This window comes from Protopterus annectens, chromosome 15.part0 (assembly GCF_019279795.1).
Source record: "Protopterus annectens isolate FY-2018-M chromosome 15.part0, PAN1.0, whole genome shotgun sequence".
Taxonomy (NCBI): Eukaryota; Metazoa; Chordata; order Ceratodontiformes; family Protopteridae; genus Protopterus; species Protopterus annectens.
This window is the reverse complement of record NC_056749.1, coordinates 647,978,231-648,004,363: the sequence shown is the minus strand read 5'-3', so window position 1 is coordinate 648,004,363 and position 26,133 is coordinate 647,978,231. Positions and strand designations below refer to the sequence as shown.

The following is a 26,133-nucleotide window of genomic DNA, read 5'->3' as shown; positions in this document are numbered from 1 at the left end:
AGAACTTGTAATATACAGTGGTTTCTATTTGACAGTTACATTTGTTTTCTTCATTTTTATTTTTTATTTTTATTTTCCATTTCTATTTTTATTGTACATATTTACTTGCCAATATATAGTTTAAATGTGCTGACACATATTAATTTTGGTTAATTTGATAATATTTTTCAATAGACATGTATTTGTATGCTGTAATCGTGATATGGTGATCTGTCAACTTTAAGTAGGTGTTGAGAACTAAATATAAATATGATGTAAAAGGATCCGAGCATTTGAACACTGAAGACGCCTATTGGGTGAAACCGGTCTGTTATGCTGTGGAGTTGTGGCAGTCTGAAGCCACCACAATGAAGGATTAATAAATCTGAATGAGAAAAAACTACTGCTCGCATTTATTTCGCATTAACCTGCTTGGTATATATAGAACAAATCAGTGCTGGAGTTGGTTGTGACTGTGTTTCATATCCGTGCACGGTTTGGTGTTCTTCAAGTTGTTTATACGTGCACCTGTTGAGAAGTGTGTGTATACGTGCACCTATTGAGAAGTGTGTGTATATATGTGTATATATATATATATATATATATATATATATATATATATATATATATATATATATACCTCACTAGTGCTAGCTATTGATAAGTAATTCTTCTGGACCAACTCTTCTGTTCTTTCCCATCTCTCCTCTCTCCCTCACTAACACTTTTCCTACACTCTGTTGATAGCTGAATATGTTTATTAACTCATTTTTCCAATGTAGTTCTTTTGGTAACATGTAGTTTTTCTTCAGCGTTAAGCAACTGAAATGTCTTCATGGCAGTCTGCATTTGCATCCCGAGATAAATCACATGAAAGTGAAATAGGACAACATTGTGGTTAAGGTACTAAGATATGAAACTGAAGACTTGGGTTTGAATCTCATCAGCTCTAAATTTCAGTGTCTGAGCCTAAAGAGATCACTTAAACTTAGCATCATTTTGCTTGTGGGTGTCCAGTAGAAAAAAATGATGTATTTGAGAGAAAAAGTTACAAAAAATAGTTTTGCTGTATGAGTTACCCATAATTATGCTCTGCAAAATTATCTGAATGTTAAACATGATTTGCAGTAGCCTTTTCTCCACATTACCTGATTTACAGTTTCTGCGTAATCTACTGTATGCATTAGGGAACCGTAAAGAGGAACCTTTATCAGTTTACTTTCTAATCAAAATCTCTTACAGAAATTCTTACAGAAACTGCAAGTCACTCAAGTCCATTTTATCTCATGCTACGACAAAGGCAGTGCAGTGCCATTTTCAAATGTTACAATTACGTACAATTACATAAAAATGATCAAGCCGGAAACTGAAAGTTACTACAAGTGCATTACAGCTGGTACTGAAAATTAATCTATTTCAGACATAGCAAATAACTCATTCATTTTGTTTTGGCAACAGCGAGTTTCAAATGGCCTTCATCTGACCCCATTGCATCAGGCTTTTTGCATTATTTCCTGCCAGAAAACGGATTTACTATACATAAAGTTCATGAAATTACCTTTGCAGCTGATACAGAAAAGTTAACCCATAGTATTGATGAAATCAAGAGAATGTCACAAGAAAAACATGGAACAATCTGGAAACACACAAAAAAAAGCTAAATAATTTTATCTGCAGTTTAAGTTTTTTACAGCAGGTAATCATAGCTACAACAGAAGTGTTTCATTTTGTTCTGAAGGAGCAAGTGGTTATTTATGTATATGTGTACATCTGTATGTATGCATTTACACACAGACACACACACACACACACACACACACACACACACACACACACACACACACGTACGTGTGTGTGTGGTGTGAATCTAGATGGCCATTCATCTATTTATATTACAAGTATCTCTCATACACACAGGTATATGACTTGAAAGATCAGATATTAACCTTTTTGTTCTCTTGTTTATAGGTAAGTTATAAAAGAACATGTAAACAGTGACTGAATTTCAATGCAACATGATAAAGAAAACAAGTGCAGGATGCCTTGAAGGCCCTGTGAAACTGTATCCCTATAATAGGGAAGGGGCATTTCTAAAAACTGTATAAAAAGTACTGATCAACTTCTGATGCAATTATAAATACAAATAACACTTTAGTCATAGGTGACTCTATAGTCAGGCACACTGATGTCCCACTCACCAGGCTGAACAAGGAGAAAATTACAGTCAGCTGCCTGTCGGGTGCCAGGATCCGCCACATAATGCATGCACTCAAGTCACTCCACAACAAGTACAAATATGACTCTGTCATTGTCCATGCTGGAGTAAATGACTTGAGACATACCTCCTTGGACTACATGAAAAAGAGACATAGAAGAGCTCTTGGATCATGTAACCCAGGCAGATATGACCCTAGCCCTGAGTAGCATCCTGCCTTTGCACAGAATGATACCACAGTATAAGGACAAAATGACTGACTTCAACAATTGGCTAAGCTTCTGGTGTCATTCAAAGGGGATCCAGTATTTGTCTGCCTGGGAAGACATGATCGACAAACCACGATGCTTTGCCAGAGATGGTCTGCACCTGTCGCCCCTTAGATTCAGGTTACTGGTTAAAGCTCTTGCCACCCCTATAGTGCCTTTTTTAGGCAAGGTTCAAAGGATAAAACCACCACCGTAACAGATACAAGCATGCAAAATCTGAAGGTAATGCTACTCAATGCTAGAAGTCTAAACCTCAAAATGCACTCTCTCGAGGCACTCCCAAAAATGGAGAACATTGATATCTGTGCAGTGACTGAGACCTGGTTCAAGGCTCCAGAGAGCACCCCTGCAATACCAGGCTACAATTCTTACCACACTTTTCGGCCACAAAACCAAGACCGAAACACTAAAGGTGGAGGAGTGTCCATACTCACCAAGGATATTCACACCTCCAGGCTAGTTGCCCAACACAATGCATCTGAAATTCTCCAGGTGCAACTAACACTAGGTAAGACTGCAGTCCAAATTGTAGCTTGCTACAGATCCCCCACCATACTCCAAGATTCTCACTACACCTTCCTAAACATACTGGAAAATATTAAGATACAACCAAACACCCTAATACTGGGTGATTTCAACTACCCTGCCATTAATTGGGAAAACTACTTGGGTACCAACTCCTTTTCCCAACGGTTCTTGGAATTCATAAATTCCAACTCCCTGGATCAACTAATCCATTGTCACACCAGGGGCTCCAATATCCTAGACCTGGTCATTACCAACATGGGAGATAGATGCTCCACACCAGTGGTCACCCCCTCATTGGTCAGGTCTGACCATAAGCAAATCACCCTTGACATACACATCCCACTCCCCACCCCCCAGTAAAGAAACCTCCTTAAAAAACTTCTCCAAAGCCAACTTCATGCTACTGAAGTCAGAAGTGACAAACTTCACAACACCCACGCAGATGGGATCTGGAAGTTCGACTGCAGAATCCTACACTAAGGCACTGTACGAGCACATCCACTCGTGCATGAATCGTGCCATCCCAAATAGAACCAAGATGCTCTTCTCCAAAAAAGGAAGCCAATCTGGTGGTCCCCTGCTATAAACAAACTATACAACAGAAGGAAGAAACTGTTGCAGAAAAGAGGAAAATCCCAGGATGCAAAAAACTCTCTCACCAGGCTCAGTAAGAAGCTGAGATCCCTCATAAAATCCTCAAAAGTTAGTTACGAAAATAAAATTGCCAAAGATTCCAAAGACAACCACAAGGCATTCTATAGTTATGTCAAGAATATAAATGGCAATGCTCAGATCTGCTCTGAGCTACAACAGAATGGCATTAAATATACTGATCCCAAGGATATTGCCAATATCATGGCAGATCGATTTAGTGCTAACTTCACTCCCCTCTCACCCCCTAAAGGGCCCATCTCAATACCAAAAGATTGCCAAATTCTGATAATCACAGCCACACAGGTAGAAACAGCACTCTCCAAAGCTAAGAATACAGCATCCATGGGACCAGATGATATCCCAGGCTGTGTACTACATGAACTACAAAATTAACTGGCACCCCACCTAAGTGTCATGTTTAATCATAGCCTCACCTCAGGCTTCATGCCCACTGAGTGGCGCACAGCTACAGTTATCCTGCTCCACAAGGGAGGATCCGACTTGGATCCCGGGAACTACCGTCCCATCAGTCTGACAAGCCTGATCTGCAAGGGCATGGAATGCATTATCAAGGAACTTATAAACAAAGACATTGGCAACCTCCAGACACTGGACCCCACCCAGTTTGGGTTTGTGAAGGGCCGATCTTGTCTCCTGAATCTGATTGACTTCTTCGAATTGGTCTCCAGAGCTATGGACAAGGGTAAGGCGGTCCACACAGTCTATCTGGACCTCACCAAGGCCTTCGACACCATCCCCCACTCTGGAATCATAGATAAACTTACTAAGCTGGGCATAAATCCCTATGGGTTGCCAACTGGCTTACTGACAGGACCCAGACTGTAAAAGTAGCAGACTCCAAATCCAGCTCTAGACAAGTGACAAGTGGAGTACCTCAGGGTTCAGTCTTGGGACCACTCTTGTTTGGCATCTACTTCTCTGAAGTATAGGCCAACACTAATGGCTAACAAAGTTTGCAGATGACTGCAAACTGGGAGCCATTACTGAATCCCCAAATGATGTGGATATTCTACAAAAGGGCCTTATAGAAACAGATGCCTGGTGCCAGAGCCATGGGCTCATGCTTAATGCAAGAAATGTATAGTTATCCCCTTTGGAAAAAAAAACATGTACCCATGAACTACCACATAGGTAGCCGGACACTAAACATCGAAAGTGTGATGAGAGACTTAGGGACACAAATGGACAGTGGTCTCACTTTCGATAATCACATCGCCACAACAGTCAGGAAATCCTTCTATGTGGCACACCTCATCACTAAGGGGCTTTTCATCCAGAAAAAAGGAGGTCATTGTCCCACTGTACTCATCCCCTCATTAGCCCCATTATAGAGTATAATGCCCCATTTGGTATGTACCTCACAAGACATCTGCAACAGCTAGAAAGGCCACAGAAATACCTCACTAAAAGAATCACAGGCCTAAAGGAGATGCCATATGCTGACCGTCTAAAAAAACTCCAGCTATACTCTGTGGCATATCGTCTACTCAGAGGCGATCTCTGCTTAACATACAAGGCCATGTCAAACCCTGAGCTGTTGGACATGCTCCACTTAAAGAAATCCCAATCCCTCAGAGCCACACGCTCCAGGGATCTAAACCTTATCATCACAATGAACAAAACATGCTGGAGGGATAAGTACCTGACCCAGAGACTCCCCATACTCTGGAATAGACTGCCCATACATGTCAAGCAGAGCGCCTCATTGGCCCTCTTCAAAAGGAACCTTCATGATTGGATGGGAGATAGGAAATTCACCCTGGGGATCATGTCAGTCGCCCTGCTAGACAGGGGCCCAGAGAAGTAAATATTGTGGGAAAAAAATTCCAGGGAATTGTTATGGCTAGGCTTGCATAGGCCTTAGGGCCGATAGCCTAGTACCAACCTATGAACCTATAAAGCTTCATTGCCTTGGAACAGGAAGAAATGTTATACTTTACACCTGAATTAGTCTATTGTGGAATGTAGGATGGATGGATATTTTAGTGCCTAGTGTTTTTCAGCTTTAGCTTTATTACATGTTTAATAGTCATAAAAATAAAGACAAGAGAAATTACATAAAAAAGTTCAATAAGATGGACAACAAGGTATCTTTCAACCCTTTGCAACATTAGGGATTCTCAAACCCAATGCAGCAGGAGGTTCCAAAAATATGGGGCCTTGTATGACAAAAGCCGTATCCCAGAAGATGCAAGATGGATCCTCAGAGCCTACAGCAGCCCGAGAGAATAGACTAGAAGACAGGGCACAAACAACTTTTGCTTGGTGGAAACAATGCAAATCAAGCACAGCAAGACAGACAAACAAAGGAGCTTTGTAGATGACACACAACCTCATAAGCAGCCGGTGCAGATTTTGCAGTATCTCGGTAATGTGACAGTAAGTAGCCATGTAGTAGAATTCTGCATTAGTTACAAGAAATCAAATTCCATGCCAAGTAAAAGCATCAGTAGTCCAGACAAGATGAGACAGCTGTGGTTGTTATTCTGCTAATATCTGAGGAATATTTTCCTCATACAGTGATTTCTGCTTTCTGAATATTTAAATGTGATCATAAACAATCAGACACCTGGCTCTTGAGTCTAAGCTTATCTTGCAGAATAATACCACGGTTATGTACCATAGACACAAAGTCCAGTCTGCCAACCCAATAAAAAATATAAAGTTGGACTCCTTAAGAGTGGCTGAATAGCCATGGTATTAAACAACATAAGCCAGCAGTTGAAGTGTAAGGAGACAGAAAATAGTAAATATAAGGAAAAAACCTTGAAACTTTATTAGTCACAGACCGGTTTCGGCATATCCATGCCTTCTTCAGTGTGAATAAAAGGACATACTGGATAATTCGTAACATACAAATTTAAAGACAACCTCCACCAATAGGAACATAGTATGTTCCAATAGCTTCATAAATATTCATAAACCCATAAAGAGTATAAGATTTAACAATGAAATGAATATAACAATATATGTATAGGATCCCAAACAGGTTACAACCACTAAACAATAACCAATTGAAATATAAAAAATGTTAATATGTAAACAAATCTATAATGGCAGAAAAATATTTTAGAGAAAAAATTATATATGTATACATGATTCAATACCCTAATAAGCATACACAATATGACATAATAATATCATAAATGCTTATAAAAGAAATAAATGGTAACAAAAATTTTCTCTCCAGGTCTATCAATACTGTTTTTTATTAATTTTTGTTACCATTTATTTCTATTATAAGCATTTATGATATTATTATGTCATATTGTATATGCTTATTAGGGTATTGAATCATGTATACATATATAATTTTTTCTCTAAAATATTTTTCTGCCATTATAGATTTGTTTACATATTAACATTTTTTTATATTTCAATTGGTTATTGTTTAGTGGTTGTAACCTGTTTGGTATCCTATACATATATTGTTATATTAATTTCATTGTTAAATCTTATACTCTTTATGGGTTTATGAATATTTATGAAGCTATTGGAACATACTATGTTCCTACTGGTGGAGGTTGTCTTTAAATTTGTATGTTACGAATTATCCAGTATGTCCTTTTATTCACACTGAAGAAGGCATGGATATGCCGAAACCGGTCTGTGACTAATAAAGTTTCAAGGTTTTTTACCGTATATTTACTATTTTATGTCTCCTTACACTTCAACTGCTGGCTTATGTTGTTTAATACGTGGTACATTCCAGCCATGCAGTACCTACGTGCAGGGCATTTAGTTTCGGATTTGAATAGCCATGGTAACCATTTAGAAGCATGCAGTTTCAGCCCATTAAACATATCCAGTGAGAGATAAAGTTCAGATAATCTACTACAGAATTCATCTTGGACACATATTTGAGTGGGAAGACAAAGCTGAGCCGTGTATTACCAAAATAATTGTGATCACTCAATCCTTTCTAAAGAAGAATAGACTCAGCAAAGAGGATTCCACAGTCCAATGTGTGGAAAGATGATGAGTTAACCACAATGCCTGCCTGTCTAGCTATCTGTCTCTCTCTCTATTACATAGGGCTACAATGGCCAGCACTGCTAGTTTGCAGTACACGGCTCTTCAGTAGAATCCTCAGCTGGAATGTCTTCCCATATGGGTTTTTACCAGGTACTCTTGTCCCCTCCCCCACACACACATACCAAAAACATGCTCCAAATGACCTGCAAATTGGAGTGTGGATGTGTGAGGGTCATCCTGTGAGTATCCTCTGGGCATCTTGTGATGGGCAGACAATCCATCTATGAAGAGATTTTCTGCCTTGCGCCCACTGAACACTAGGACAGGCTTCAGACTGTCCACAACCCTTAAACAATGTACTAATAGTAACATAGTGAGGGGGCTCTCACCAGAATGGTCTATCAAACTGATGCAAACATTGTGTACAACTGTTACAGTTAGAACTTTAAAAATAATGCAAATATTATGTATAAAATCTGTATATACTATTTTAATAAGCAGATATGGTTTCTGCATGGCTCAGTTAATACAATCAATGATGCAATTAACTGATGCATATGAAGGCTGTAACCCTACCATGTCAGAGTGAAATTGGCCTCTCTGGGTTTGGAACATTGGACTTGGGTAGTGTGTTATAGTAAGAAGTATTACTAAGAATTACATCTGAAAAACCTTGGATATCTTCCTACAAGAGAATCCAGAGGTAAGAGAGCTAACTGGAAGTACTTAGGTACTGTAGACATTAATTCCAGCACAGAAGGGAATTACTGGATTTTGTTTAACTTACTACATCCCTTTGATACAGGAGTGTGAGACACTGAAAGAAATCTGCTTTCTCTTCTTCATTGACAAGTAGCTACTTCTGACTTCCACATTGTGCTATCAGACACCTGAAGACCAACCTTTCTCCTACCAGGCACTCTACCTGTGGAAGTCAGTACTTCCACTTTTGTCACTTATAAGAGATACCAAAGGTTTACCTGGTTATGAATGCTTGCAGTAGCTGTTAAACTATTATTTTGCCTAGAAACTGACTTTTATGATCGATATGAATATGCTCTAAATAATAGTTCATTTTATTCTTATTTTTATTGTACAGATGTACAATTTAAATATAGTTTGTTTAGTTTTATGTTGAGACTTGGAGCCTGATGGCATCAAAGTCTATAAATATGCATACAGATTGACTCATTGATGGATACAATGTTTCTTTCCCCTTAACTTATACACCTCTTCTTCTATCCTCTCCTTTCTCCTTCAGCTTTCTCTGGCTGCATCTACATATAAAAACACACATCACTCAATTCTTATTACACTCATGTTTCAAAATTATATACATTATTGCATATAAAATTTGTCTACATTGCTCTGTATCTGGGGTATTGTTATTTCATTTGATGTTTCTCTACAACCTTGGCTGGCCCTGAAATTAATCAGTTTTGATGACTGCCCTACCCTGGTAAACAAATTTTAATAGACAGATAGTAGATAGATATGGTAGCAAGATAGCTTTATCAGTGCTAACAAATGATCTGTGGGTATTAGTTTTCTGTTTGATACTGTGGCAAGATTCCACATCTTAAACACAAGGCTCTATTGTGAATACACTAGGAGAGTCCTAAGAATTACTCAACAAAGTGAGAAACACTTTTCTTGACTGCTCTGATTGTTGTTCCATCTTATCATGATCTCGCAAGAGCTTCTTAGCCCACCTCCAAATTCTCAGAAAAGAATCTGTTAATTGTATTAGTAATGATCTACTCTTTTCTGTTTCAATGATCAGATAAAGCTAGAAGTCTTGTTATGAATATCTAGCCTATAAAATCTAAGAATGTCCAAGAAAATAACATACTCCATGAATGGTAAACGGGGAAAAAGGGAGTACTGAGAAACCCCACAACAGATAACAACAATAGCCTGGGGAGTAAACTTCTGTAGTGATCCAGTGAAACCTGTCCATGACTTCATATACACATAACTTAACAGCCATAGTAAGATAACTTAACAACCATTACCACACAATGCATGGCCATTAATCAGCTACCCAAGTAGGATTTTACGGTCAACCATGAGAAACAGACACAAATCAAACAATGGCAGAAGACTGTTTCTTCATCCCTAACCACTAAGATGTCAATGAACATCTTCGATATAACAGTCTTAATGTGCTAGTATACCTTAATCCTAGCTGGAATTTATAAGCCCACTGGCTGAACAGTGTTTGACATCATGCACAGCCTCTACCTTTTTTATAGTCTTAGCCAATGATGAAAAAGTAGACAGCTTTATCCAGTTATCAGATACTAATGACCATTTTTCTAACGCTCGGTTACCACTAGTTCTCACTGTCTATGGAATATCAAATAATGTGAAGGATAAGTAGTCCCATAATCTCCAGATATCTGAATAGTAGCCTGGCAGAGGGGCAGAAAGATGCTTGCATTTCATTATTTGCTGAAGAATGGTGCACTAAAGGTGCGAGAACATTGAGCAAATTAAGAGATCTGTTCAGAATCACAAAATAATGTAAGTGTGAGCTGAAAGAGGCAAACAGCAAAACCAGAAATATAGGATTAAACCTAATAATAGGTGTGACGCCTGTGCCCTGGCCCAGCAATCGAGGAGCCTCAATCCTCACCACTAACACCAGAGAGGGCATCTCATATATGAGGAAAGGATAACAAATACACACAGTAAAGTGCAATTTCCCTTAAGAGCACACAAAGACCAGTCAGTCCAGGGCTGGTCGCTCCCTTGCACTCCAGGTCCCCAATAAGACTCCTCACTGGCACAGCTATAGGTTCATAGGTAGGTACTAGGCTATTGGCCCTAGGGCCTATACAAGCCTAGCCAAAAAGGTACCCTGGCTTTTGCCACCCAAGAAAATTATTTTCCTGTGCCCCTGTCAAGCAGAACCACAGAAGTGATCCCCAGGGTGAATTTCCTATTACCTATCCAATCATCAAGATTTTTCTTGAAGAGTGCTAATGAGGAGCTCTGTTTGACATAGATAGGTAGTTTGTTCCAGAGTATGGGAAGTCTCTGGGACAGGAATCTATCCCTCCAGCATGTTCTGTTTATTGTGGTGACAAGGTTTAGGTCCCTAGAGCGTGTAGCTCGGAGGGATTGGGATTTCTTTAAGTGGAGCATGTCCAACAGCTCTGGGTTTGACATAGCTTTGCATGTTAGGCAGAGATCGTCTCTGAGTAGGCGATATGCGATGGAGTAAAGCTGGAGTTTTTTGAGACGGTCTGCATAAGGCATCTGTTTGAGACCAGTAATCCTCTTTGTGAGGTATTTTTACTGCCTTTCCAGTTGTTGTAGATGTCTTGTGAGGTACATACCAAAAGGGGCATTGTACTCTATAATGGGTCTAATGAGTGGTGAGTAGAGGGGAACAATGATCTCTTTTTTTCTGGCTGAGAAACCTTTTCTGATGAGGTGTGCCACATAGAAGGATTTCCTGACCACTGTGGCGATGTGATTATCAAAGGAGAGACTACTGTCCACCTGTGTCCCAAGGTCTCCTATCACACTTTGGTGTTAAGTAGACTACCGCCTATGTGGTAGTTCATGGGTACAGAGTTTTTACCAAAGGGGATGACAATGCACTTTTTGGCATTGAGCTTGAGACCATGGCTTTAACACCAAGCATCTGTTTCAGTGAGGCCCTTTTGTAGGATGTCCACATCATTAGGAGTTTCAATTATGGCTCCTAGATTGCAGTCATCTGCGAATTTAATTAGCCAAAGGCCTTCTGTGTTAGCCTGTACTTCAGAGAAGTAGATACCAAACAGGAGAGGACCCAGGAATGAACCCTGTGGTACTCCACTTGTCACTGGTCTAAAGTCTGATTTGGAGTCTGCTACTTTCAGTGTGGGTTCTGTCAGTAAGCCAGTTGGCAACCCATCTTGTGACATAGGGATTTATACCTAGTTTAGTGAGTTTATCTATAATTCCAGAGTGGGGGATTGTGTTGAACGCCTTGGCGAGATCTAGATAGGTTGTGTGAACTACCTTAACCTCATCTATGGCTTTGTTGACTACTTCAAAGAAGTCTATCAGGTTTAGGAGACATGATCTGCCTTTTACAAACCCGAACTGTGTGGGGTCCAGAGTTTGGAGATCTCCAATATCTTTGTTTTTGAGTTCCATGATGATACGTTCCATGGCCTTGCAGACCAGGCTCATCAGGCTAATGAGGTGGTAGTTCCTGGGGTCTGTTGTGCCCCCCCCTTTGTGGAGTAGAATAACTGTTGCGGTGCGCCATTCAATGGGCACAAAGCCTGAGGTGAGGCTATGACTGAACATGGTACTTAGGTGGGGTGCCAATTCATTCTGTAGTTCATGTAGAAGTCAGCCTGGGATGTTGTCAGGTCCCATGGATGCTGTGTTCTTGGCTTTGGAGAATGTGTTTTTTACCTGTGCAGCCGTGATTACAAGAACTTTGCATTCTTCCCATATAAAGATGGGCCCTTTAGGGGGTGAGAGGGGGGTAAAGTTAGCACTGAACCTATCTGCCGGGATGTTGGCAATATCAGTTGTTTCTGTATATTTAGTGTCATTGTGCTGTAACTCAGAGCAGATCTGAGTGTTGCCATTGAGATTCTTGACATAGCTATAGAATGCTTTGTGGTTGTCTTTAAAATCAGTGGCGATTTTGTTTTCATAACTAGCTTTGGAGGATTTTATGAGGGATCTCAGCTTCTTACTGAGGTTGACCAGGGAGCTCCTCCAATTGTGGGATTTTACTCTTTTTTGCAACAGTTTCTTTTTTCTGTTGTAGAGTTTGTTTATGGCAGAAGACCACCAGATTGGCTTCCTTTTTTTGGAGGATAGCATCTTGGTTCTGTTAGGGATAGCACGATCCATGCACTTGTGTAAGTGCTTATAAAGTGCATTTGTGTAGGATTCAGCAGTCGCACCTCTATTGTCCATCTGCATGGGTGTCGAGAAGTTTGCCACTTCTGTCTTAAGAAGTGTGAAGTTGGCTTTGGAGAAATATTTTACGGTTGTTTTCCTAATGGGGGGTGGGAGTAGGATGTGGGTGTCTAGGGGTGATTAGCTTGTGGTCAGATCTGACCAACGAGGAGCTGACCTCTGGTGTGGAACACTGGTCACCCATGTTGGTGATGACCAGGTCTAGGATATTGCTGCCCCTGGTGGGGGTGTGGATAAGTTGACCCAAGGCGCTGGAATTGATGATTTCCAGAAAACATTGAGCAAAAGAGTTGGTACATGAGTAGTTTTCCTAGTTAATGGCAGGGTAGTTGAAATCACCCATTATTAGAGTGTTGGGTTGTACCTTAATATTTTCCAGTGTATCAAGAAAAGAGGAGTGGGAAACCTGGGGCATGGTGGGGGGTCTGTAGCAAGCTACAATCTGGATTGCAGTTTTGCCCAGAGTTAGTTGAACTTGGATAATCTTAGATGCATTATGCTGAGCAACTAGCTTGGATAGGGTCCAGATCTCAGCCTAGTGAGCAAGCTAAAACCTCTAGCACTCTCTCTGTCCAACCAGTCATTCATGTCCCTGCCCAAGTAGCTGACACACACACACACACACACACACACACACACACACACACACACACACACACACACACACACACACACACACACATTTTGAGAAGAGTTTATACAACCACACAGACACTTCTGGGGAAGGCTGGCACAGGTTCTCCAGCTGTGCCTCTTTCACCCAGACTATATGGTAGTACCACTTGCCACCACCCACTAATAATTATCAGCTACTCAAAGGCCCTTAAAAGGGTGTCCAATTATTACTGTGCAATATTACTATCCAATTGGTAGAATAGCCCAGGACTAAAGCTATAGGAGTGGCTTTGTACCAAAGGCATACAAGTACTCTAAAGAGCTTAAATTATCTCTACACAAACCAGCCACAGTTAAAAGGTTTTAAAAATATTTAATAATAATTAAAACCACAAGACAATACTTTCTACTACACAGTGCTAGTCAAGAGTTCAGAGATCACACAGAAATACTTAAAATAATTCAGTAGTACAGTTCTGATATCACAGAAAAACACAGTCTAATCTTTCTAGTTTCTAGCTATTTCTAAAAGAAAACACATGTCTAAGATAACTTACTTATGAGCAAGACAGTGCTGTGAGTTGGATGATCAAGACAAAATGCTTAATGCCTTCTGATTCTCTCTGTTTAAATTGAAATTACAGTTCTGATAAACATTACATAATTATTTTGCTTTCCTGGTGTTCCCAGGCCAACAGAAACTGGCATTTGCATTATTTTACACCTAGGCAGAAACCAGAGCAATAAAGGACATTTATGCATGCAAATTCTGGTCATTAACTTTAGCCTTAAAACAATAGGCAGGAAGCCTTCATCTAGCCCGGCCGGAGCCGAATTGTAAACATCAAAGACAGTCATGAAATAATTTGAACATCAAAGGACAGACAAGAAATGCTTGACTTAGCTTTCTTTACAGCAGAGGGTAATGTTGCTACATTGTTTTAAGTTCAACATTTCACAGTATTTTCTTTCGATTAAGAAAACAAGTCTGTAATTCAACATTCGTATTTACAAATGACAGAATTATGTACCAAATTCTATCTGGCTAGGCTGGCAACCTTCACAATAGGTTATAAGATTAACTCTCTATTTTATGTTATTACAGAAATGTAATCTACAGACTACCATCATGGACATACTCAAATTCAGTGATATAAGTTCTATCATAGCTAGACAGAAGCCTTCTGTTGACAAAAAAAAATATTTTCCCTATTAGAACTGGGATAGGAGTTCTTGTTCCTAGGGGTCATAAGCCAGTGAAGAAATATGCCACTTTTACATACCGACTAATAGCACATTTTTTTCTCTTCTAAAGTTTGGCTTGGTTGCTCTTTTTAATTTCCACTAAGTTGAGTTGAGTTGATCCCTTCATTTCACCTAGGATTTCAGTGGACAAGAATTTTGCCCTCTCAGAATGGTACCGTTCATAATAAAGCACCAGTACTACACTATCCGAACCACGATACAATCTGCTCTGTCACTAAATATTTTTCATTTTGGTGATATCTCTGACATTACATTATATAAAGCTGCCTCTTATATGAATGCTTGTTAAGCTACACTTAAAGGCTGACTAAGAACTACAGTCCCTATAAAGATAAAACTGATAAGAGTACTCCCCTTAACATAACACAAAGAAGATGACTAAATACACATGTGCCTCTGAGAAACTAGACAAGTGGCAAAACTGAGCCTCCAGCAGCATTGGGCAAGTTGCCATTTAGACCATATAAATTATAAAATGTAATGGATTACAAGCACAGTACTAACTAATCATTAACTGAAGTTTTTAATTATTGCTTTTCAGGTTAGTCAGACTTACCTCATCTTTGTCGACGTCTTCATCAACTTCAAACGTATGAGAAGGAAGTTTTTCTGGTATAAACCCTTTACTATGAATGAGTAAAAGAACATAAAAGTAATCAGCAGGAGTACATACTAGAATCAAATGATTAAACGTAATGGTATCATTAGCATCATACACTAAAAACAAGTACATTATCTATCTCCCCAGCATCTTTTTCTGCAAACTCAGTATTTTTTCCACAATTTGGCAATGATCATTAAAATAAGTAATGCCTCCAAATTTTGAAAAAAATAGCACATTTTTGTGTTCTACATCACACACAATTTCACTATGCTGTATTATGTTTCAGCCTGATCTTCTTATGTGTCACATTGGAGAGAGAAAGAGAGACAGACAAAATACATAAATAACAGATAGAAACTGTAAAGGCATTACATAAAAAAATAAAGGAAACCAAATAAATATTTATTCTAAATTCACTAATTGTGAAGCCAAACCTGTAGTCCAGGAGGAAACCATTGTTCTGTAGGAACAGGTCACAGACTCTTCCCTCAAGTGAGGACAAAGTTTAAACAAATCAGGGACAAGAGCCCAGTCAGGAACACATTATAGAAACGGGTTCTTTATCTGTGTTAAGTTTCTACATCACTAAAGAAATAAGTCTAGTTTTAATACTTGGCAGTAACTTATGATTCCAAACTTCAACAAGATTTTACATGAGTTTTACATGAGTTCCATACCTCTGGTCGCCAATTCATTACATCTTTCAGTGATTATAGTGTGAATAGTGTCAGTGGTGAAGTGTATCGAATTATGCTATAGTCAAACTGGGGAAGGTTGTCTATGACATATATTTCATGATATTTCCCTTTCTTCACGGTCATGGAAACCTGGAGCAAGTATAAAGTTTCAGGGTATAGGGCTCTCACAAAAAAAGAACTATTTTAAAGATGTGTGCAGACGAGGTATACCCTCGTCAATAAAATGACTTTTACACGACATGGACCTATATCTATAACAAAAGGAAGTCTGTATAATGTGGAATTGGGCATGCCTTACTACACTTCCTTAGTTAAGGGCAATTGTATGCATGCTCTGTAAGACAATTAAATTTAAAAAGGAAAGAAAATATCATTTACGGAACAAAGTCTGAGACCTATGCATTGCATAAAACAGAAATACTTTATAGAGTTCTGCAGGGTGTTATTAGTCTTCTGATTGGATAGTTTCCTTTGTTTGCTTTTGTTTCTACGTGACTGCAGATGTTACAGTATTGTTTAAATTTGTGATCATTTGGTTCCAGTGTTTTGCCTGTTTATGTAAGTGATCATAAATAAAACTGTTCAATGCATTATTATTTGGTCAATTTCATCTATGCTGTTTGATGACAACATATATATACATATACATACATATGAATGTGTGTTTGGGTGTGTACATATGACTTTTGTCCACCCCCAGCTGTCTGCCAGCAATCAGTCTTCAGTGGCCTATCAGTCCATTCATTCTCCATAGGGTGACAAAAACCAAAAAAACAGGAACCAGCACTTCCAAAAACCAATAAACCAGCCAACAAGTGCTAGAAAACGTTGATACTCGGTCCAAAACAGTTTATTCCACAAACTAGTAAATCAAACCAAAAATAAAAGCAGATGATAAAACCAAACGAAAAAAACAAACGAAACCGAACGTTTGGTTTTATCGTCTGCTTTTATTTTTGGTTTGATTTACTAGTTTGTGGAATAAACTGTTTTGGACCGAGTATCAACGTTTTCTAGCACTTGTTGGCTCCATAGGGTGACAGCCAATCACGGAGGCCATCATCCTTTGCAGCCTTCATGTGTTTCTCTTTTAGGCCCTAACCCTTCCTCTTTGATGGCTGACATGAGTGTCTGTATCACTGCAAAAGTCTACTGGGCCCTTCCCCTACATGTCAGTGCTCCCACTTACAAGTTAATGAGGGCTGCTGTCTCCAGTTTGGGATACAAAGGGCACATCTCTGGTTAAGGATCCTTCACATAAATGCCTTCACTTGCAGTGACACAGCCACTGAAAATCAGTCTCACCCTTAAGATAGATGAGCCTTTGTTTTGCCACTTACTCCTAGTCTCTGTATCTTCCAACACCCATGCTGCAAATGGAACAATGGTCACTTGGATCATAGTCAGGACTTTATCCGTCTCCGCCATGGATCTAGATGAGCAGTTGAAATGTTGAAGCAAACTTAGGAATACCAAAATGGTGCACTTACTGTAGTTAACACAACAACAGCTGTCAGCATCAACTAATTAATCTTAGTGGCAGCACTTTCTGTACATGTTATTACTTCCAACATAGGGCTATACTGCATGCTCATAATTGGTACACATACAAGACGGTGTGTCTGCACTGTCCTCCACTCTAAAAATTTCAGATTTTATCTTTTTTTAACCAATTAACAACAATTTTAATTATTCAGAATGATATAACACATAAGCCATTACTTGTCAGAGCATTGCTGGTACCTCTATTTAGTTAAAATGTTAAGAGATTTGTTAATCGGTGAGGATGCGAGAGAGAAGTGTGTGCGTTTGTTCCCTCTCTGGCACTTAAATATGTTGTAGGCCATTCCTGAATGTCATATTGGTCATTAACAGACGGTGAATTGGATAAGAGTTTTCTAGAGCTGGGATCTACCTTTTCTGAGAAACACCTAATGTTCCTGGAAGGGACCCCACATAGATATGGGGAAAAATGCAAACTTCATACAATAATCAAAGGTCAGGAGAGAACCCTGGACCTTGTGTGTCTAAGGCAAAGATCTTAACCGTTATATGTCAATGTATCCTCCACCTCAAGACTTCTGATTTGATAATAATTATCTCACAGCCCTGTAGATCTGAGAGCCCCAACCTCATCCTTCTCCCAACATCCCTAACCTACTTTCCCCTATTCTGCGGCTATTGTGTTCCCATTTGTAAACATCATACACTTTCTGAAACAGCTGAATCTCATTTTTTTCTAGATGTACAGGAAGATGTCTAAAAAGTACATGTTTTTTGGAGAGTATTATACTTTTTATTGCACTCATTCTAGCCAGACAACTTTGGTTCATGTAGCAGACTTATGATTAACTGAAGTTTTCTCTGATTGCCTCTAATCTTTATTCATATGCATGTACTCCTACGTCCATTGTCAGTGCCACCTTCACTATTCTATCTCAGTTATGTCTTAAATTTGAAAGTTCCCCAGGTTTATCAAATACCTCCAGAGCCCCGCCCCACTACTGTATCTAAATCTTCTACCAGGAATATATAGCCATATTCAAACTTTGAGAAAGTATATTCTTATTCATAACTTTGCTCATCTGATTAGTCATACCTCTATCCCTGAAAGTACTTCTTTTTTAACACTTCCTGTCCACTGTCGCTTCAACTGACAACATATGAAACAGTATCTCTAATGATCCCCTGAAGCAGTTCCCAAAAAAACTTAAATCCAGTTCTGTGGAATCAAATGCCTTCTTTATATCATTTTCTCACACTACAAAAAAGATGTTTAACAAGCACTTAAATGAGGAACATTTCATTAGAATAGTGGCAGAAGCTTGCAAATATCACACAGCAGAAGTGAGAGAGGAAAAAACAGACTATGTTCTTACTTGAACAAAGCATGAGAGAATTGATAACAGATAAACAATGCAATGAAAACAGTACTGTATTCCCTTTATGGGCTTCCACACGGACCACAGCAGGACCACCCGGGCACAATAAGCGAGATAAGTGGCAAGCTATATACTAACAAATTCTGCTTATATGTGTTAATGCATAGCAACAGTCGTGTGTTTCATGAACAGTACCGCATGTCTTACCAAGGCAGCATTCGGAAATCTCCAGAATAGTCTTCAAACTTATAGTTCACCACGTACCAATCAGAGTTGTATGTTTTAATACACTATAAATAAAGTCACAGAAATAAAAAAAAATTCAGAAAATAATTATGTACAGTACAAGGATAGCTCAGTTTGCAAATAAATATGTTAAAAGAATACAGGACAAATCATCTACCAAAACCCAAAGTTCTGTTCCTGGCAAACATACTAACTGAGGCAAACTCCCAGAAAAGGCAGCCATGGTATATTCCCGGAGAATTACTAAAACACTTTTCTTTGCAGGAGAGCAAGTCCCCCTGCATCCCTCTTTGGAGATTTCACCCCACATCCCTTTATTTATGTATGCCAACTCCACAGTCAGACAACATCAAGCATATGACAAAACACCAACTAATGATGAAACGATGGTTAAACAACCATGATTTTGATCTTGCAGTTGTGCCAAAACAATATTAAATCACTTCTGGAGTTACCACTTTGGTGAATCTGTCTAAGGCACTATATTTACAGGGGAATCTGATTCGATTATATTTGATTAAAAAAAAAAACAACAACAAAATGTTGAAACACAAAATGTCAAACACAAAATATTAAAAAGTATCTAATGCAGGGGGTGCGCCCCTCCCCTGCAACCCCAACCCCCCCTGCTAATTATATATAGCAACTCCAGGATCACACAACAGTGGGGAAAAGGCAAATTCCATTTTCAAAAGTTTGTGTTTTTGACATTTTGAGCTTGTGTTTCAACATTTTTTCTTTCAGTCAAATGGCATTGAATTAGCATTCTACAAACAATTGTAGCTCTCCTGTTATGCACAGCATAAAGCACAAAATATAAATGGCAAAATAAAAAAAAATGTTTCTAATAAAAGTATTGCATAGCATTTATTTACTTATTTGTGTCCATTGTCCCTAATCTTTTATTCCCACCACCAATTCCAGGCCTTCTCAAAGGTCAATGATGTTTTAGTGTGGATATAATCAGTTCCATTTATCTACTGTTCTTTCTTTTTCTATTTATTTATTTTTATTTTACATTTGTTGACCGGGACAGTCTGACTGAGCTAAAATAACCTTTTTTCAGCAGAGGCCCGAGGAGAAAAGCTCTGCATACATTTGCATAAAGTTTAAACATAATCAAATAAGATTAATTTAAACATGATAATATAATTTTTTTATTATTTTATTTTACATTTGCTGACCGGGCTAGTCCAACTGGATACAAGTCCATTTTCAGTAGAGGCCTGGGGAGATAAGCTCCATTAAGCTAATAAAAAATACATGGGTGATAGAGATTAGCATTAATAACTGACTACTAAATTTAGAAAACAATACACTAATACTAGATATATATTTAAAGAGAAGAGGGTTTGAACAATCATCAGTGTTGAAGTTTAGAAAGCAATACACTACTACTAGATACATAATTACAGAGTAGAGGTTTTGACAATCATGTTGAAGACTAAAAAAAGATCATGATACAAGCTAAGAGTTAAGGATATTTCAACATTCGACCCTCAAAGTGAAAAAGAAGTTGTTAATATATACATAGAGGAAACATATGCTCACAGTAAAATGCTTGTTATACAGTTATACACATGCTAAGATGTAGCATGAGCATTTAAAAATAAGCATGAGAAAATCACAACAAAAGGTGAATAAGGCAACTACATCCGATAAAAGGAAGGAAGCAGCATAAACAGAATCATTTTAGTTTTGTCAAATGAACATGAAATAAACTATATTTAATATTTTGCTGTTGCTGCACATCAGGTTTATGGGAGGGAGGTGGGAGATGAGTGTTTTAATAGTAGTGTGAGGAGGTTGAGTAGCAGTGTAAACAGGTTTCCTACATAGTGAGGACGTGAGGTCCAAGATAGGAAGTGAAGGCTAGACAGAGCTAATGGGTGAAAAAGCAGAGCAGGTCAATGAAGTAAATAACATAGGGGTCAGGTAAAGGACTGTCTTAGGGACAGCAGGGAAGTTTATGGGGGGGGGGGGGAGTACAGTGATAGGTCCAGTGACTTTTTAAGTATTCCTTGGTAGTTGTTTTGAATTTTTTGGGGTGATTGAGGGACCTGATTTTTAATGGCAGCTGGTGATGCCAAGAGATAGTAGGACAGTAACTTAGGAGGTTGCTTCCCAGTTTGGTCTTAGGTTTATAGATTTGTAGAAGGTTTTGGTCGGAGCTACGAAGTGACCTAGTGGGAGAGTATTGACAGAGAAGAATAAATAAGCTGGGGCAATAGGAAGGCTGGTATAGAATGGAGTCAATACTTTGAAGCTGAGAGAGAAGGACCTGGTGAGGTAATTCTAGTCAGTTTAAGTGTTTTAATGAGAGACAGTGGTGGGATTTATATGTTTGGTGTGCTGCAAGTCTTGCTACTATGTTGTAGGTTGATTATAGTTTACTACGGAGAGAAGAGTTTTGATTTGGGAGCTACACAATAAGACGGGGTAGGAGGTAAGCATGAGAGAGGGTTATATTTGCTGTGTTTGTTAGAAACTTTTTATTTCTATATAGGAGGCCACGTTTTAGATGTGTCTTATGTATGCAGTTATTAACATGTAAGTCGAACTTAAGTTGATCGTCTACAATTATAGACACATAAGAGTTTAGTGCTAGATTCAACTTTGATATGAGTGTTATTAAGAGAGAGAATAGTGACAGTAGGTTTAAGGTGGTTAACATTTCTAGGTAAGAAGAGTGGGAGTTTTGTTTTTTAGGGTTCAGAATAAGAAGGTTGTTAGTTAGCCAGGTTTCAACTGAGTTAAAGGATGCCTGTGTGATAAAGATGATTTCAGAAGGAGTGTCAGCCATGGTGATGACTGTAGAGTCATCTGCATATTGTACCAGAGATGACTGAGGACAGGAAGTATAGAGTAGGTTAGTGAAGATATTAAAAAGTAATGGGCCAGGAATGGAGCCTTGGGGGACTCGCATTTTAACTGGGGGAGGAGGGGAGAGAGCAGTAAACCATTTCACTGATTGCAAGTGATCAGACAGGTAGCTAGAAGACCAGGCAACAGTAGAAGTGCAGAAGTTAAGATCAGTCAGTTTAGTCTATAGAAGTGAGTGAGACAGTATTGAATGCTTTTGAAAGGTCTAAGAAGAGGCAGGAGACTAATTCGTTTTTATCTCTAGCCAGAGAAATGGTATTGAGGAAAGATATGAGGGCAACGGTAGTACTATGTTTAGGGCGGAAGCCGTGTTGTGTAGGTGAAAGCAGATTTTCTTGTAGTAGGTGTTCCATGACTTGCTTATGTATGCATTTCTCCAATACTGTGGAGAGAGGGGATAGGATTGCAATGGGCCTGAAGTTAGAGATTTCAGTGGAGTTACCTCCTTTATGTATGGGTAGAGTGTAGAATTCTTTTCAGATATAAGGCACCTTTGACGCAGAGTGATTTATTAGGATAGATACTGGGAGAGCGAGTCAGCTGCTAACCGAAGGAAATAGGAAGGGTTATTACCTGCAGATGTGGAGCAGGGTTTTAGTTTGGAGAGTAAATATTTAATGTAGCTAGTAGGAAGAGACCTGAGAGAAAAAGTATTTGAAGAATGTAAAGTAGAAGAGGGTTCAGAGAAGTTAGTGGCATAGTTATTAACAGGGTTAGTCGAGTTAGCAGTAGAGGGGATCAGAGGTGAACAACTTAGAAATACATTCAATAACGTTGTTGTTAAAGGTGTCAGCAGTTTATTCAGGTGTCTTGTTAGGGCAGGGATTAGGAGAAGAAGGTTTCCTGGGATGCAGTATTTGGTTAATTGAGTTCCAAAATTTGCTGGGGTTTGATCTTTGAGCTGTGGGAGGGTAACAGTAGAATTATTTTTTATCTTTAATAATGTGTTTTTTTAATCAGATTTCGAAGTTCTTTGTACTTTTGTAAGTTGGTAGGAAGCTTAGGTTTTACCCATGTTTTCCACATCCTGTCTCTAGATTTCATTAGCGTACGAGTAGCATTAGTTAGCCATGGGAATATTTTTGACTTTATTCGGACTGTGCGAAGAGGAGCAAGGCTGTTGAGTATATTAAGAAAACTGGAGATGAAAGAGTATACTGCTTCATCTAGGAACAGTTGGTTTAGATTAGTCCAGTTTACCCTAGAGAGTAGGGCTTTAAAGGTCTCAGGGCAGAAATCAGTTGTTTTACAACAGGTTATATATTTGTGTGGCCTAGTAAAGTGAGGAGTGAATCTAAGGACTTTTACTGGGGCATGGTCACTTAGAGAATTAGATAAGGTTTCAAAGTTATGGTATTTGCAAGGATCAGAAACAAGCATCCAATCTATGAGAGTACTAGGGGTGCTTGAATTGTTAGTGTGGATCGGTTCTGAGATGAGTTGTGTAAAACCATGTAAGTTGATAAATGAGGTAGAGTTTGGAGAGGGTTAGCCTGCTTATATTTACATCACTGAGGAGGATGGTTTCATTTGAGATATGTTGTGAAAAATATACTAGAATATTTTCCGATACAGAAATGTTGTCCCCTGGAGGAATGTAAATGCTACTACAGTGATAACAGTGAAATTATTTAGTTTAAAGTTTGCTGTCAGAAGTTAAGCAGGAGGAAAGGATGGGACAGGTATGTTAGAACAAAGAGTGGTTCGGTTGTAAGAGAGTATGGCAACTCTCACCACCTTTTTTCTTTTGGTGATCATGGGAAAGGATATTGTAATCAGGGGGTAGTATTTGTTTATCAAGATGTTGAGGTTTTAACCAGGTTTCTATAAGGGATATTATATCTGGAGTGTGGTAGGCAACCCAGGCATGGGATTCATTTACCTTTTAGTACACTTCTAATATTCATTGAGTAGAATGAGATATATTTATTAGGGCGAGTAGGGTGTGCTACTATAGGAGTAGTAGCGTTATAGGTACGGGAATGAGGGATGGGTCCAGGATTGAGATGACTATCACCTGATAGGAGTAGGGCATGTTGCTGGAAGAAGAGTTTGTTTGTATGGGGAGTAGTAGAGGAATTTAGCTTTGTCCTTGAGATAGCTGTAATGGGAAAGGGGATTTTCATCTTAGGAAGAAGGGTATGCAAAGAAAAGATAGATGAGCAGAGAGGAAAATACTGCAGAGATGGTGAGAATATATCTGCTTCAGTATTTGTAGGTTCTCCGCATACAGGAGATAAGTGATGGTTATAGGAGGTAAGGATTAAGAGGGCCAGCAAGGGAGGAAGATAGAAAATGGTATAGAATGAGAAAGTCATTTTAGTGTGGAAAGTAGAGGTATTATAGAGATGGGACCTATTGGTGGTATAATAGGGTAGGTTTATACTTCTGGAGCAGTAAGAGGGTGACGTTGAGAGGGAATTGAGAGTAGTCACTAGCAGGAGGAGTAGTTACCAGTGGGAATTGTTATCCTTAGTAGGAAGCAATAGGAAGTGGAAGAAGTTGAGTGTCTTCTGTGTTTGGAGGAGGAGTTGGGGATCGTGCCAGAAGACAGGAAGGGGTGGGTCTGGAGGGGTGGGAGTGACTAGGAAGTTTGGTATAATGGAAATGATATGGGGGGGTGGGTAGGGCACTGGAGTGAGCCAGAGTGTAGCGAGGACGAGTGGAGTGGGAAGAAACCTGAACATCAAAAAAAAAAAAAAAAACTGCGTACTATTTTGCAGAGAGGAAAAAAAATAAAACAATCATTCAGCGAGGTACTGAGTGCTCTGTTCCATAAGCAGGTAGCAACAGAGGTAGGTGAGAGAAAAGTATAACCCCTTTATAAGCAGCCAAATGGGATCAGACTTAAGAAAAGAAAAATATTTCCCAGTGTCTTGTTGCCAGATGCGTTTAGTGTTTATATGAGAGTAGGGCACAGCTTAATCACATTCAGTTGTAACGCTGAAAATAAGAAAACATTTTTTTATGAAAAAGTACTGTTATCTGCATTAATCTCTGTGTCCATAAGCTAATCAGGTAGGAATATCCTCACCCCATCTCTTTCCTTTGCACTTTCTGCTTTCATACTGACCCCAAACTATCTTGTGCAGTAATATCATACCTCCCTTGATAAATATTGTCAAGTGAGAACAGATTTGCCTTCTGTAGCCTCTGCTTATATCCCTGGTCTTCAGTTTTTTATGAACCTGGTAGCTCTTTTTCATACCTTTCCAACTAGTCTGATATCATTAATCCTATATGAATAATAGAAATGACCACTTACCCAGATGGAGCATACCCAAGGATTTATAGAGGATAAAATAACCTTTCTATTTCTGGGGTTTACTTCCCTAAAATTATATCTCAGACCTAACTACAGCTTGCACTGTTTGTGCAGGACTGTTTATTGCTGCTGTATTGTCAAACTAAGTTAATTTTCTGATCTGGTTTCTATTCAGTCACTGCTCCCAGACTGTGTACCCCTCTTTGATTATAAGTAGGATACCTAATGAATCCTCAAATGATAGACTGACAAATTCCATTTCACCAGAACAATCTGTCAGTTAATTAAAATTAGGATTCTAGTACTTTCAGAGTATTTCTACAGAGAGTACCCCCTCACACAGAACTCATAGACCCTAATTTAACATAACCTAATTATACTGACTTTCAAGTCACAAGCCTCAGGGAAGAGGGCAAATACCCTACCCCCCCAAAAAAAACATACTGCATTAGTTTCAGTCTTGTTTCTGTGGAGCTATATTGTCATTTCAGCCAGGGTAGGTCAAAGAAATGAGATTACGTGGTTTATCAGCAAAATAAACATCAAGTACCTTATCAGAGCCCGGTGTCCTTGGGTTCTTCTGAAGGCCTGTTCTCCCACCCTTCCTGGGCTCTTCCATCTTAATGACATAATTAGATAGACTGATCTGGATCCCAGTGTCCTTCATGATGCTTCACAGAAAGAAGCCAAAGAGCTAGAGATCCCCACTAATATGTTTTCCTTTGACAAGGTTTAGTAACTGCTACACTTTGCTCTCTCCACCCAGTCAACCTTCTACCTAATTAGTCAATGTCACTTCTTCTCAAAGTCCCTTAAGTCTGCCTATCAGTCCCATGCGAGGGATTAAGCCAAACACCTTTGTTTGTGTCTTTCGGCTTTTCCAGGTTAGGGGTCGCCACAGCGGAACTCTGGTCCACTAATGATTGGTAGTTGCTTTTTACATGCCGAGTTACCAGCCCTGATGCACAACCTTCAACGAAGGTACGCCCATTCACGCATGTCTCCACACAGAAGACACGCTAGCTGAGAATCGAACTGGATAGCGTCTTACTGTGAGACGACAACGCTACCGCAGCACCACCACCGCGGGTA

At 39.1% G+C, this 26,133-nt stretch overlaps 1 protein-coding gene across 1 annotated transcript in view; it reads right to left on the bottom strand.

Moving 5' to 3' along the window:
• DOCK11 (dedicator of cytokinesis 11) overlaps window positions 1–26,133 on the bottom strand; it is a 1,858,863-nt gene that overhangs the window by 1,593,527 nt on the left and 239,203 nt on the right. Inside the window, exons 4-5 of the mRNA XM_044057487.1 lie at window positions 18,855–18,937; window positions 15,020–15,089 (exon numbers count right to left, since the gene is read on the bottom strand). Coding sequence (XP_043913422.1) covers window positions 15,020–15,089; window positions 18,855–18,937 — 153 coding nt within the window. The remainder of the gene's footprint in view (window positions 1–15,019; window positions 15,090–18,854; window positions 18,938–26,133) is intronic.